Source organism: Cynoglossus semilaevis, chromosome 3, assembly GCF_000523025.1.
Source record: "Cynoglossus semilaevis isolate Cse_v1.0 chromosome 3, Cse_v1.0, whole genome shotgun sequence".
Classification (NCBI taxonomy): Eukaryota; Metazoa; Chordata; class Actinopteri; order Pleuronectiformes; family Cynoglossidae; genus Cynoglossus; species Cynoglossus semilaevis.
The window spans coordinates 12,894,300-12,909,017 of record NC_024309.1 but is presented as its reverse complement, the minus strand read 5'-3'; the positions used below and the strand labels follow the sequence as shown (position 1 = coordinate 12,909,017).

At 42.1% G+C, this 14,718-nt stretch overlaps 2 protein-coding genes and 1 long non-coding RNA gene across 7 annotated transcripts in view; 2 read left to right on the top strand and 1 right to left on the bottom strand.

Annotated features, from left to right (window-relative positions):
• The window catches only part of prpf4bb (pre-mRNA processing factor 4Bb), a 13,045-nt gene extending 11,102 nt beyond the window's left edge, over window positions 1-1,943 (top strand). The window contains 5 exon segments of the mRNA XM_017031632.2: window positions 56-170; window positions 262-413; window positions 532-618; window positions 714-1,175; window positions 1,215-1,943. Coding sequence (XP_016887121.1) covers window positions 56-170; window positions 262-413; window positions 532-618; window positions 714-917 — 558 coding nt within the window. The 3' untranslated portion in view covers window positions 918-1,175; window positions 1,215-1,943.
• Window positions 1,944-3,092: 1,149 nt separating this feature from the next.
• gli3 (GLI family zinc finger 3) overlaps window positions 3,093-14,718 on the bottom strand; it is a 114,406-nt gene continuing 102,780 nt past the window's right edge. For all 3 annotated transcript variants that reach the window (XM_008308178.3, XM_025054670.1, XM_017031655.2), the window contains 5 exons: window positions 10,688-10,837; window positions 10,424-10,588; window positions 10,043-10,333; window positions 8,682-9,078; window positions 3,093-7,659 (listed from right to left, as the gene is read on the bottom strand). In XM_008308178.3, the coding sequence (XP_008306400.1) occupies window positions 5,330-7,659; window positions 8,682-9,078; window positions 10,043-10,333; window positions 10,424-10,588; window positions 10,688-10,837 (3,333 nt within the window). In that variant the 3' untranslated portion in view covers window positions 3,093-5,329. The remainder of the gene's footprint in view (window positions 7,660-8,681; window positions 9,079-10,042; window positions 10,334-10,423; window positions 10,589-10,687; window positions 10,838-14,718) is intronic.
• LOC112486873 (uncharacterized) overlaps window positions 14,083-14,718 on the top strand; it is a 23,923-nt gene continuing 23,287 nt past the window's right edge. For all 3 annotated transcript variants that reach the window (XR_003049432.1, XR_003049433.1, XR_003049434.1), the window contains exons 1-2: window positions 14,083-14,390; window positions 14,488-14,557. This is a non-coding gene — a long non-coding RNA (uncharacterized LOC112486873). The remainder of the gene's footprint in view (window positions 14,391-14,487; window positions 14,558-14,718) is intronic.

Sequence of the window (14,718 nt, the reverse complement as noted above, 5' to 3'; positions counted from 1 at the left end):
GAAACTCTCTACTCATTTTTACTGTTTTTGTTTTGTTGTTGTTGTTTCTGACCAGGTCAACGAGTCAAAGACCATTCTGAAGCTGTGTGACTTTGGCTCTGCATCACATGTTGCTGACAATGACATCACACCGTATCTGGTCAGCAGGTTCTACAGAGCCCCAGAAATCAGTAGGTTACAGTTTGAGTTCTATGCAATAAAAAAAAATATCTCTGAAACGCAGATCTTCCTCACCCTCACCCTCCTCTCTCACCCTCTCAGTCATAGGGAAGCCGTATGACTACGGCATCGACATGTGGTCTGTAGGCTGTACTCTGTACGAGCTGTACACTGGCAAAATCCTGTTTCCTGGATCTTCTAACAATCACATGATCAAATTGTCCATGGACCTTAAGGGCAAAATGCCCAACAAGGTTTGATTTCATCATTAAATTTCACTTCCTTCCTTGTTGTTATCTCAGGGATGAAGCCCAGAGCAGCAGCTTTTATGAAGTCACGTCTGATGCAACCTTGTTGTTTCTCTTTCCTCAGATGATCCGTAAAGGTTTGTTCAAAGACCAGCACTTCGATCAGAATCTCAACTTCCTGTACATCGAAGTGGACAAAGTAACGGAGAGAGTAAGTTTTCTGAATTGTTCCTTCAAGAAGCTCACCACCAGAAAAAAAGTTGGCTTTCCTGATACCAGAACCGGTTTTGACTCCTGTGTCTTTAGGAAAAGGTGACGGTTATGAGCACCATCAACCCCACCAAAGATCTGCTGGCCGACATGATCGGGGGCCAACGCCTGCCCGAGGACCAGAGGAAGAAGGTGATGCAGCTGAAGGACCTGCTGGACGGCACCTTGATGCTGGACCCGGCCAAACGCATCAGCATCAACCAAGCTCTGCAGCATCCTTTCATCCAGGAGAAAATCTGAGCTCCGACCGAACTCAAACCACTGACCAACCAGCTCTGAGCAGGGACTCTGGAAACACTTCTTCTCAGAATGTCACATACATATTATTTTATTTTTTTTTTTTTCGTTGATGTTCTTCTCCACACAGTAGTAATTTTGGTAATGAAAACATAATTCTGTTTTATTGTAAATAGCCATAAAATTGTAGCCATTCTTAAACAAAAATCCCAATTATAAACATCCTCTCACACCCAGGACACACAGTCAAGAAATATTAAGGTTTTTTTTTTTTCGGAAACACAGTTAAGAAATATTAAGGTTTTTTTTATTTTATTTTACAGGTGTTGAAGTTACAGATGTTTCAAAGAATTAAAAAATATAATTTCTGTAAATACCGTCTGAAGGCAGTAAAGTTTTGTCATTTTTTAAAAACAAAAAACAACACATTTCTCCTGATAGGGGTGATGCATGCTTTTTTCTGAATGTGCACCCTGTGGGTTTCTGTGCAGGCCTGTGTAAATGCTGTGTATGTGCATCAGTGTCCCACGTGTGACAGCAGCTCTCCCCCTCCTCCCCCTCTTCCTTCTCTTTCTACCTTCTACTCGTATGTCCCAGCCCAGAGGTCTGGGTTGAAGGAATAAAACTTGCTTTAAATTTTAAAATTTCCACACCGTTATTGTTTTCATTTGCTGGAAATCTTCCACGTATATTTTGTTTTTAATTGGAATCCCTCCTCCCAGTTCTTTGACACGGTCTCGGCTCTGAAGGCTCTCACGTTCAAGTGCCTCCTACAGGAGCCTCCTACCACCATGTGACCGTCGTCATCTTCCGTTTCTTTTTTTTTCTTCCGACTGCTGTAAATAGTCTATAGTTACTGTCAGGTTTCATGTATGATTGTCCTTTTTTTCCCCCTTCATGTGTTTAAAAAAAAAAAAAACCATGAACCTTGTGATTTCAATAAAGAATAGTTGTGGAAACACTGCTGAAAGAGCACCTTCGGTTTGAGACATTTTTTAAGTAATAAAACGTTTCTTGTCCTTGACCAAATCAGGTTTCTCTTTTTTTGAGTTACAATTATATTTATAATGCAAATGTAATTAAAACCTGTGACTCTGTAACAACAGGCGTCCAGATGTTTTTCAAATGGTCAGACCTGATGTCAAAGTGTGTAAAAGCTAAACTGTCACCCCATTAAATTCAGTTTCAGAATCTTGTCAAAGATTCCTATCCAACGCCTTCCCGTAACCTACAGTTTTTAAACACCATTTCTTTCCTTTGACATTTGACTGAAGTGGTCTAATGTAGTGACTTGTAATGAACTGAAGGGGGCATCAGAAGAACTGGTTATTTCCCATGAACGAACTCGTTCATCAGACTTTGGTTACAACGCAGGCATTAAATTACACAGCAATATTAATGTATTTGTAAAAAATGTGTTACAAAAAGTCGGTTAAACTACGCTCTAGAAAGTGTGTCTAATGTAAAGGTGGTTTCAAATGACCAATTTATTTATCTTTGAATTTGTTATTTTGTTTCTGTGTAATGAACTGCTACAGCAGAAACAAAAAGCAAGGTTACAGTCACCTTTTCTAGACAAATGCATTCTCTTATAGTACCTTCTTTTTAATATATGTCTGACAAGTATTTTTGTGTATTATTTTTGGATAACTTTCAAATGAAGCAAAACATGGTTGAATTATTTAAAAAACAACAAACAATCAATAGATGTTAATTTCTCTATGAAAGCTACTGTCATTGCATCACTTTTATCACTTTATTTTTTAAAGCACAAATTTGTCTTAAGGCAATACATTAAAATAAACTCCCTGCAGTATGGTTCAATTTTATTGTGGTAGAAATTCAAGGATTGCTAAATTCTTATTCTATTATTTGACTCATATTGTATGAAATCTAAAATAATCTGGTTAGATTATAATGTGATTTAAACAAAAGCACCTGTCATGCAGATACAGTAACTGATCATCGGAATGGGGCTTGGTTGTGAAATTTAAACAATAAAAAAAAGCAGTTTCTTTTACAGTGCCCCTTAAGCAAAATGTGACAGTTTCTGCTAAACCATGCTTGTGCAAAACTAATATAAAAGTAGTTGTATTGTCACCAAATCAAATGTAAAAAACCCAAAACAATGCCTTTATGATACGTTTCCGAAGCGACTCACAAAAAGGAAAACAGGACTTAAGATAAAATTTCCGTTTTTATTAAAACCATACAAACATTTGTAGTCAGTTATAAAAGAGCGGAGTGGCTCTTCTGGCGGAGGGGCAGCGCTGGGCACTTGACGCACTGCTCTGAGCCAGATCTGTCTGGCCTCCACCCAGGGCCTGAGAATCCCTGCTTTCAGAGTCGGTTCTTTTTATTGGCCCCTGGGTACCTTCTCATTTACTCTGCTAATCCTACACAAAGAGTACTGTATTTACACGTCATATATAAAAGCACAATAAATGTGAAAACGAAAAAAAAAAGTCAAATTAAAAGAAAGTAGAATGCATTTCTCTTCTGATATTATTTTTTTCTTATATAAATGTTGTGGTGTTTTTTTTTTCTTTTTACCTTTTCTAGGTCTGACAAGACACTTAACATGTTGTATTTTAATTTTTTTTTGTAATTCACAATGGAGGGCTGGCAGTGATCTTTCTCAGATAAGGCACATACCTCAGTGTCATTTCCTTCTTTCAAAGGAAAAAAAAATGTACTTTTTAAAGAAAAGAAATAATTGTCCTACAAAAACGACAAAGTTGTACCAAAAAAAAGAAACTTTGAATCAAGTTGTACCTTTGATGCAAAATAAAAACGTAAACGACTTAATATTCAGTGCGCAGTCGCACAAGGGACTGCAAAAAGGCAACACTAACACTGTCGACGACGTCACTGCAACACTTGATGGCAGTACACATTCTGAATTTAAGAGCTTTCCAAAAAAACATACAGAGAATTTTCCAAGAAAGAAAACACATCACTTTACAGCACTAATCGTCATCAGGAAAAAGACAAAATCCATGTGCTGTGGACCAACTTTGGTCATTAAGACTGATTAAGTCCTTAAGTCTGTATCAGTTCATTGAAGCAAACATAAAGCACCGAATGTGACCTTTGATCTTCGAGGAGAAAGTGTCCTTTTTCACATTAGCTCCAACAATAGCCGGGCAATCCAACATCAATGAAACAGATTATCGCAAAAAAAAATGCAACCCCCCAAATAGATACGTACACTTGCAAGTACCTCATCAGTCTAAATCAAGCCTTTTACTGCAGATGACGAGCGGATAACTAACTGCGGTGCCTTGAAGACTTAGATGTGTTGTCCAATTATTGGACTTGATAACATGAGAAAACACCAATTGGTGAAAGTCGTAAAACACAAAAGCTGGAGCATTTACAGGTTCACAAAAGTAACATACAAACAAAAACACAAAATTACACAAAAACAAAATATACCACTTTATAAGAAAATGTTTGATATACCTTCCTGCTAGAAAGAAAAAAAACAACAACGTATTTTTTGAAAACCTTGAAAGCTGCACTGTTTTTTTTTTATTATTTCGAGTAATCTTTTATTAAAAGAAATGTTTAAAAAAGTCGAGTGGCAGAAAAGTACTTGAAGGTCGTTCAGAATATGAAGAATTGAAAAGAGCCTGACAGTGTTGAGGTGAACATAAGTGGGGTAACATGAAAATCAGCTGTGAACCTAATCCTTTATTTAAAGGGTATGGACAGGTTCATTACATTTGCGAATGACACACTTACTTCAAATAGGTGTAAAAACCATTGAAGAAATGAAGCGCTAGAGATTTGGAAAATTGTTTTGTAGACGCAAGGCAGGATACATGCGGGAACCAGACGGTGGCAGGTGGGACGGCAACGATGCAAGGTGTATAATGTAGTAAATAAAGGTGGTGGAATTTTAGTACCAGGGGTCAAAGAATTGAGAAGCCCACAGAATAAGAAAGAATAGAAGACAGATATACATGTTGGATCAGGATGCCAGACACTTGGCACGTGGGTTTGTCTATGTTTTTCTTTTTTAATTAATGCATGCATTTTTTTTTTATCCAGCAGTGTGTACAGCAAAACAGTGACGATACACAGAATACTGTTTCAAAAGACGTGAGCCTTAGCTCACCATCACATAGTAATACAAAGTGAAGGGCTTCCAAAAATAGCCTTCATTCCCGAAAAGGAATATAACTATTTAGCTATACACAGTTTTTACACATCCCACTCACCTATGGGATGATATTTCTCTACAAAATAAATGTGTTTGGCAACTTGCCTCTTTTAAGTATAACACTTTTAAGTACACAATAAAGTTCTCGTAATTGCCACATTTGTCTAAATCTTCACATACACCATAATTCTCTTCCTTTTTTTTCCCATTTTGTTTCAAAGGAGGAGAAAGCAGAGAGGGAGAGCAGCTACTGCATGATAGCCAGGAACTTGCTCTCCTCAGCAAGGCTGGTGAGAAGAGAGGTCATGTCTCCGATGGCCATGTTGTTCAGGCCAGGAGCCACACTGTGGAAGTTTGCCGATCCACGAGGTGTGGTCAGCCGTGATGAGGTCCTGGACAGACCTTGAAAGATGGTAGGACTCAACACACCTGACGCCAAGCTACCCTGATCATAGCCGTCCTCCAAAATAGAGCCGAAGTCCAGGCTTACTGTGTCGTCTAAGACACTGGGTACATTGCCATTCACTGTACTGGTCACCTGGTCAGAACCAGGTGAGAGAATTGCAACAGAGTTTCCATGGCCACTGGTGCCGCCATGCGCCACTGAGGCTACCATGGAGTCAAGCAAGCACTGCTCCTCCAGGACAGGGAACGAGGACGCCTTATGATCTGCTGGGTCATAAGAGAGGCAGTCACTAGTCTCCTGGTCCAGGTATCCATGGTCTGGGGCCTCAAGTTTCAGTCCAGACACCTCTTGTACCAGGGAACAGTGGTCACCATTCTTCTGCAGTTGTGGCTGCTGGTTGAAGTTAGCCTGCATTTCATTAGCATTTGTAGTATTGAGGTACTGCTGGGTCCTGACTGAGTTCCTGTAACCATTTACTGGAGGGCGAGGGACATGAGTCAGCTGATTGTGGTGAAGAGCACTTCCCTGGGCAAGGCTGGGTAGGTTGTCCATGGAGCCCCTGCCAAGGTGGGTGTTATTACCAACCTGACAAGAGGTGTTTCTATTGGGACTTTGCTGGAAGTGGTTCTGCTTTTGAGATCCATTTGAGAACTGCTGTTTGAAGTTTTGTGGACAAGGCTGATTATTGGTCTGTGAGAAGCTATGCCTCATGTCCATGCAAGAGTTGTGTGAATTCTCTAGCTTCACTCCAGGATTGACGGGGAAAGAATTTTGAGGTTCATTTGCTAGAGAACAACTGTTCTGGAAATCAAGGGGCGTCTGCTGCTGAACTACCATGTTTCCAAACCTACCAAAAGGCGCAGATATAGATTCTGAACTTGACCATTTTCCACACTGTGTCTGGTGGTTGTGCTCCCTCAAAGGAGACCTTTCAGCACTACCAGAGCTGACTTCATTCCACTGGATTGGAAGCTTGCTGGGACTCTTTCTCTCTACTATCTGCTGCTGGAGAACATGGGCATCTACATTGAAGCCTGGTGCCTGCAGTTGTTCAATCTCTTCAATGGTTGGATGTAAGGGTTCCCTTTGGTGAGAAGCTATTTGGTCTTCAATATTCAGGTAAGGGCCACCGTCCATTTGAACATGGGAGTTGAGATACTGCACAAGTTCATCTGGCAGCATGTCTTCATCCTCAAGCAGTAGGCCAGCCTCCCCGTCATCCTCCATTGCTAGAGCTTCTAAGGCTGCATGTTCTGCTATGCTAGGAGTGTAGGGTGAGTGCTGCAGACCCCTCTGCAGGTTACCTTCTGAGCGTGTGTAGTTCTGTAAGCTAAAGTTGCGAGTTTCGGGTGTTGAATGATGAGAAAGAGGTGGAAGAGGATGTAGGTTGTTAAGGCTGTTGAAGCGTTGCACCGGAGGCAAATTGCAAATATCAGGTGCTTGCGTTCGGACAGGGTCACTGGCCCGGCGGTTTCCATGCAGTGGTCCTTCACCTGGATACAGGACCCTCCTCCTGTAACCTCCATGGCCCACATATCCATTGGTGTACCCGTTAGTGCCCTCACTGCAATTATGTGGTCTGACTAGAGGTGGCAAACAGTTATGGCTCCCACCATCATCCATCATGGCCATGCGAGTCTTCAGGCTCATGCGTTCCATGTTCGGCAGAGGTGTTGGAGGTGGACCACCTGTTGCTGCTGCATACTTGGCCTTAAGGTGGTAGTGCTGTGCAGGGGTTAAATTGAGCATCCCCCGTGAACCAGATCCTCCTCCTCCTATTCCTACTCCACCTAAACCTCCACAGCCTCCACTTGAAAATATCCCTCCAACTCCGCTACCTCCCATTCCTCCTCCACAATGGCTTGCCTCACTGGACCGGCGGGAGGCATCAGTAGAGATTGGGTCATAAGAGTCTGTGGAGCTGAGGTTGTGGAGGCGGCGATGGTGGCCTGCTGTCGTTGTACCCTCATTTTGGGAAGCCTGGCTGGAGCGTCGGCTGGAGAAGCAGGGTGAGATGCCCGAGGAGCGTCGGCTGCTGCTTAGGTAGGCTGAACTGGTGGCACTACCACTGCTGTCACGTCGGTCTCGGAGCAAATTTAACACTGTAAGCTCTGTGTTTCCCAGCTCAGTATGAAGGGGTGGCTGAGGAGCCTGCCTGCCCAGACAGGGCCCTAAGGAAACAGACAGCAATGAAACATTAAAAACAAAACATTTAAAAAGAACAATCCAAAAATATGTTTAATAAGTCAGATTAATATGTATTTGGTTGTTTTTTTTCGTAGGACCATAATATAAAAGGACTCATTTACACCTTATTACCCTTTGTTATTACATTGTCTTTTTTGAAAGGTTGAGTTTCAGCTAGGGTTTGCATATATGAGGACAACAGAAACACAAGATAAATGTTGCTCCTCAGCCAATAAGTCATAGGATTTCAAGTCCTGGAAAGGTCTACTAATGTCTCTTTGGGTAAAAGTGTGTCACAAATTAAAACTTAGCAAATGCCTTCAAACGCCTTGTTAACAAAATAACAATTTTTGAATTTTGTGTCGGCAGTTTTTCATCAATACTCCAATGTTCTCTGATGTAAAAATCACTGATTTTCTCTATGGACTTTGGTGCAGAGTACTGAGTTGTGTTGAAATCCACTCAACAGGTGTAAATCACATTGTTATTGAAGCCTCAGTTTTTCCTTGTGTCCCTGTTGGCAGAAAGTGTCTGTGTCTCAGCCTTGGTCTTGGCGAAAGTGTTGCGCTCAGAGGCGTTCATGTCAAAATCAGTACTAATGTGTCCTCATTCCTCCCATCTCCTAAAGTTTTAGTAGGAGAAATCCCTGAAAACAGATGTTTCCAAAGACAACTGGCAGCGTTCAGCCGTGAAACATTGTTACATGCTTTTCCCTCTGATATGATTCACAGTTTGATTCGGGGCTTGATACTATTTTCCAGCATAAAAATAAATTTTAAGCATTCGCTGCAGCCAAAACGGGCAAGATGGTATGCAGGATAATTTATTCTCAAAATGTGATTTCTACACACTCTGCAGGTGTTTTTTAACTGCAACAAGGCCACTGCCTGCTGTGTCTGAAGCACATGGGCCAAAGCAAGTCAAGTATTCTTTGTATTAAGAAAAGCGTCTCGCATCCTCCAGAATTTTCCAACCAAATAAAAAAAAGTTGTAAAGTTAAATTTACCCTTTCCCAGGATGTTGGGCAGTGTGGAGTTTTTGGGTGGAGGTGTTGGGGACAGGGGCCCCAGCCTGGGCAGCGCTCCATTCACTTGCTTAAGTCGCTCCATCTTGATGTGCTCCATCCAGCGCAGGGGGCGGCCGACACTACGCCGCGCCTGCAGGGTCAGCATGGCGGCGGTGGCTGTTGACACAGTAGAGTCCATGATGGGGGCGGGCTCTCCCTCGCACTCCTCCTCTGCATCCTCTTCGTCGTTGTCCTCTTTCTCCCCATCCTCCTCCAGCCCCTGCCCTGGTGAGCGTCCAGCACTCACAGCAAGCTGGACTCCACCGCTGGGATAGGTGCTGACGGGGGACTGGTCACTGCTGCATGTAGACTGACCGCCAGGGCTTGGCTGAGACGCCTGAGGAACAGGAACCAGACGGGAAAAGAAGAGACAGTGGAAAAATAAAAAGGAGATGATTATCAAGCTTACAGAGTTTTATGTCACAAAACAACAATGTGATGGTTTGAATCATGCTTTTCCTCTTACGTCAGGCACGACAATTACTCATAAAAATATTTATTGAAGCTTATAAGAGATTACTTTTTTGTTATTGTAGCTGGAGCAGGATTGTTTTCATTAATGTGGCCTGAGTAATGCACCAAGGATATTTAAAAAAAATACTTCTTAAAGAGGGAATCATGTTTTGTATTGTTCTCCCAGGAAAGGCAAATTAAACAGCAGTCTCCTGTGAGACTGACTGCTGCCTAATGAGGTTGTTTACTGTGTTATGGAAATGATGTTGCACTGAGGAATAATGGGATCAATTCTTGGCATCAAGTACAAGCGGTGTTGACTTATTAGGTAACTATTAGACAATTAGGTCCCAGGCCTGGCCAAATCTAGGACCTTTGTTCACAAAAATGCGTCACATTATACTAGGAAACACACACACACAATACATAAATGCAATGCGTCGAACAGAAACAAACGATAAACATTCACTGTATGGATGTAAAGGAAACCCTAACTGAATGTCCTTTTTGGGTGGGCTCTCATGCAGGATGAAGAAAAGTCAAACAGATGATTAAATAACAGATGACCAAGAACCAAGGAGGTCAAACAGATGATTAAAATAACAGATGACCAAGAACCAAGGAGGAGAAACTGGACCTGACCGGTGTAACTAGAAGGTAAACCTATCTCACCTGATTACCCACTGTCCATAGTAAAAGGGTAGAGAGATGCCGAAGCATTGAACAGAAGAAAAAATGTACTTGTTAAAAGTTTGGTGTTAAGTCACACATAACCAACTCACAACGCTTTAAAGGAAAGGTTAGATTTTTTGGGGGAAATGTATGTTTAAATAAATATAAAGTCTTACCATGGGTTTCTCCGTCTTGATGGACTTGACAGGAAGGCAGTCTTCTTGTTTTGAGGTGGCGTGATTGTAGTCCCTCTGGTCCGAGTATCCGCCCAGGGGCAGCTGCCCTGGTGATCGACCCTGGCCATTTGCCCCCGGTTCTCTGTTTTGGGGCGGAGGACGTGGGTAATCGCCACGCTGTTTCTTCGTTACGTGGGCCTCTGGGCCGTGCACCGTCTTCACGTGTTTGCGTAAAGAGCTTGGGTCGGTGTAGCGTTTGGTGCAGCCTGGGATTTTACACACGTATGGTTTCTAAAAAATTAAACACATTATTATTAAGAGATGCAGGTTCTGTAAAAAGACGAGATCAGATCCATGAATTGTGATGTTGCTCTTTGGTACCTCGTTTGAGTGTGTGCGATTCTGATGTTTGGCCCGATCTGAGGCATTGGAGAAAGCCTTGTTGCAGCCTTCGTGCTCACAAACATATGGTTTTTCTCCTGTGTGTGAGCGTAAATGAGTCTTAAGGTTTTCCAAACGGGAGTAGGCCTTGGCGCAGCCCTCAAACTGCAGGAAAAGAGAGGGTGGACGTCAACAGGGCACATGTAAAATCGCTTGTCACCTGCAAACAAGGCGAACTGTGTAAGCTCATGGGAGAACCCTTACTGTGCACTTGTGAGGTTTCTCCCCTGTATGCCGGCGCATGTGGACCACCAGCATGTACTGTGCCTTGAAGGGCTTCTGCTCTCGGGAGCATTCCTCCCACCGACACACAAACTCCTTCTTTTCCCCATGGATGTGGTCATTGTTGATGTGCTGCAGAACAAGATGGAAAACATTAAACCAAAACATTTGCTACTAGTCTGAGAAGGTCTTGTTGTGTCTGAAACATGAAGCAGGTCAGGCAAAGGTTTCCAAAATAAGCTTGGAGGGCCATATGTGGCACATGGACATGTATTTTAAAAGAGAATAATCTTATTGGTCAAGTGCTGAAAACCTTTTAGTACATTTCTAATTTCAGGGATTTTCTTTTTAGTTTTAGTTATATCTTGAATAATTGTTTGGTTTATTTTCCTTTTTTAACTTAGATTTCATTTTCCCACTGTTATCCCTGGATGTAAAGGGCTTAGAGCTGTGCAGTTTGACCTGGAAATGATGTGTTGTGCAGAATGACAAAGAATATTAAATATGGTTCTTTTCTTTAATGTGGCTGTTTTTGTTTCTTTCCCTGTCGACGCCTTTTCTTTCCAGCCTTTTGCTCAGCCTGCCTCTGCAGAAATCCTCACTAAGACAAGCCAAAGGATGCAGTCTTGTGAGCCTCACTGTCCGTCCTGAACAGGATTTTCAAATAAAACCCTGTCACCGCGCATCACACTGGGCCTTCGCCCTTTTCATGACAAGTGCTGACAGTTGTGCTGCGGCGGCAACTTCCAATCTAAAGGCTTAGGAGGCGATGTGCGGGGGGACAGGACAGGGCGAGAAATCTCCAGTTCAGTCAAGGAAGTGCCGGGGCTTTACAACTGCAGCCGAGCATTACATCTGCAAGCACCATCTCTCTCTTCCTCCAGCCTGTTTCCTCCTCTCTTCCCTCTGCTCCATCGTCCTTCTTAACTGTCTTGTAAAAGTGGGTAAATGGTGGATGTTACAGAAGAATGAAAGAGCTGTAAAAAAAAAAAGCACATGCCACATAGATGCAGACCCTCCTGGGAAAGAAGTGGACATCTGGCTCTCTTTCATAGACAGCTCTGTGCGGTGGCCTCTGAAGTGCCTCTCGCAGAGCTGCATAAACCCAGGGAGACGGACACAATATCCTGACCAACACAAACTGGTATTATTACATTCCTGAGCAGGAATCTGTTTTACCTCGGGGGTGAACGAAGAGAGAGGAGAGATGGAGGGAAGATAAATAAGAGACTCTTAAATATCTTGGGGGTCAAGGGGCACACACTTTCCTTTGAGTGCTCACTCGTAAGATTGTGCAGCTATAAAACATGCAGCACCAAAGCAGATGAAGGATTCAGGGTCAGTTCCCCTCCAGGCATGACACTGATTCCACAATGGCATCTTTGTACCTTCCGACTGCCCTGCCCATTGGCCAGGTCATGACTCCACACAGAGCTATGACCATGACAATCCAACAGGAAACCGCTGTCTATTTGATCTTTCTTTTTTTCCATGACATTCTGACCCTTCTTCTTTTCTTCCAAGTAATGTTAAAATACTTGGGTAATGACTAATGAGTCGGACCGGTATTAACAGAAAAACTTTGAAATTAAGTTAAGACCTGTATTTACCTCAAGGGAGTCTTAAGATTCTGGATCTCACTCAAAGCTTAAGAGCAAAGTTTCTGGTTAGAGCAGAAACAAAGGAACGTAGTTAAGACTGGACTTAAAGAGTTCATTAAAGCAGGACAAACATATCCTTAGCCTCGTAGCATCATTTCTTAGTCATGTTTAAATCTGTAGTAAAAAGTGGTTGGAGTGGTCATCAAGATGGGATTTATTGGCCTCAACGTTTGTCCAAACTCCCTGTTCAATAGGAAAGTCTGTCAAGAGCCTGGCTTGATGGGATTTATTGGCGTCAACGTTTGTCCAAACTCCCTGTTCAACCATTCCAAAACTCTCCCCTCGATCCACTTCCCAGGTCATGACTAGTCACTGGCCGTGAAAACACAACAGAACCCACTCTCCATTTAATCACTGGCTGCCGTGTAAGACTAAAGGAGTGGAGTATATCGACCAGTGAGTCAGCGCGGTGCAGCAGTGAACACGGAGAGTAGAAACGGACCATAATATATCTACAAAAGGACCTCCATTATTCTCACTTGACATTTTTTAATTCTAAAGTGACAAAACAAGACTAATTCCATGGGAAAATGATCGGGCGAGTGGACAAGCGCAGACATTAGTGAAGTTTCCCCCAAGATTGATCTCCTCCTCGGCCGGAGCCGAAGCCGCTCAGAAAAACTGACTGGTCTTCTCTTTTTCTTCCTCGGTGTACGGGGAATCCCTGTGGCATGTGATCGGTCTGTTGTGAGCACCGTTCAATATCCCTCGGCTTAGAGCGATGGGAGAGTACAGTGGTCAAACACACACACACACAGATGGACACACACTCGCTGCCTGTTTGTACAAATGAAGGAGGAGGTTGACGGCTGTGATGCATGAGCCTCGCGGCTGACACGAGAGACAGCACGAGAGAGAGAGAGAGAGAGCGGGGCTGCGGAGAACCCTATAATGGCCTGATCTAATGGCAATTTTTATTGAATCAATAATCTCCATGCTGAGCAGACAGGCCCCGTTGCGCGGCTAAATCGACAAACAGGTGCTGATAGCGGCGGCGCGGCACCTTATTCATCTTCCCCCCTGCCAGCTTATCGGCCAACAACTGTAAAAACGCCACCAAGATGGATTTAGGGAGGGAGTTCCACGACAGGAACGCCGGCGACACGGACACAGGGGACACTGCAGCCGTCTGTGACGTAGGGGCCCCTACACACACCCCAAAAAATACAAACACACACACACACACAGGTGCAGACTGTGTGTGTGTGTGTGTGTGTGTGTGAGGTGCATAGCAGAAATACTCATTAACATAACAATGACAAACAAAGTGTTTCATGCAAAACACTGCAGCAGTAAAGAGTCGGTGCAAGTGAAGGTCACAGGCAGAAATGGGACAAAATGGTGGAGAAAAAAAAGGAAATATATGAAAAATGTTTTTTAGTGCATGGATGTTAAAATAAGATCATGTATTTGGACTCAAAACAGACATGTACCAAAAAATATATAAAAATATATATAGTTAAAGTTCAACCAAAAGAAAACATTTGTATTTTTTGTATGGTAATAAAACCAAAAAAATGACCTTTTTTAAGAAAATACATATATATATATAACAAAAAAATGGTTTAAAGTTTTTTTGTATTTTATTTGTGTTGCTTTTGATTTATTTGTTATGTATATTTGCTTAATTGTATTATTTTTTTAAATGTATTATTGAAGTAGTTTTATGTTTTTTAGTTATTTATTAAGCACAGTGTGTGTGTGTGATAGAGAGACCTTTGCTCAAACTTGTTTTTATCTATTTTGATATATTATTTACTCCGGTTTAACTACAATTATTTCAAAAATGTTACTCATAAAATCAATTTTATGCTTAAATATAAAATCTATTTTTACTAATCTTATTTAGCTCCTTTTTTGTAACCACAACTTCTTCTTTTTTTTTCCAAACAGCTTTTCCAGCTCAGGTGTTTCAACTTGTGCTGAAACCTCGTCAGTTGATTGGTCACTCCAGTCACCTGTCACCTCTGCTGAGACTCACTCTGAAGCTGAGCTGCAGACTGAGACGGAGGCTGACAGACAAGGTTTTTATTTTTGTCAATAAATTTACTCAACAGTTTTAATGATTAACACTATTTTTGTTTTGCTTTATTAATATTTATTTGATTTATTTTACTTCAGACTCCAGCAGAGTTCACGCAGCCCAGGTGTCACGGTCATGTGACCAGATAACGACAGACGTCAGACTTGGGTATGTTTGTGTGTTTTATTACTACTCTGACTTTCACATAATTCGACACAAGCTGATGTTTTTAAACCTGTTTTATTGTATCTCGCTGTAGAAGTTTTGCTATTTTTCCTCTGACAAACTACAACAGTCAGATTTGGTCACAATAATCGAAAAAAAAAAAA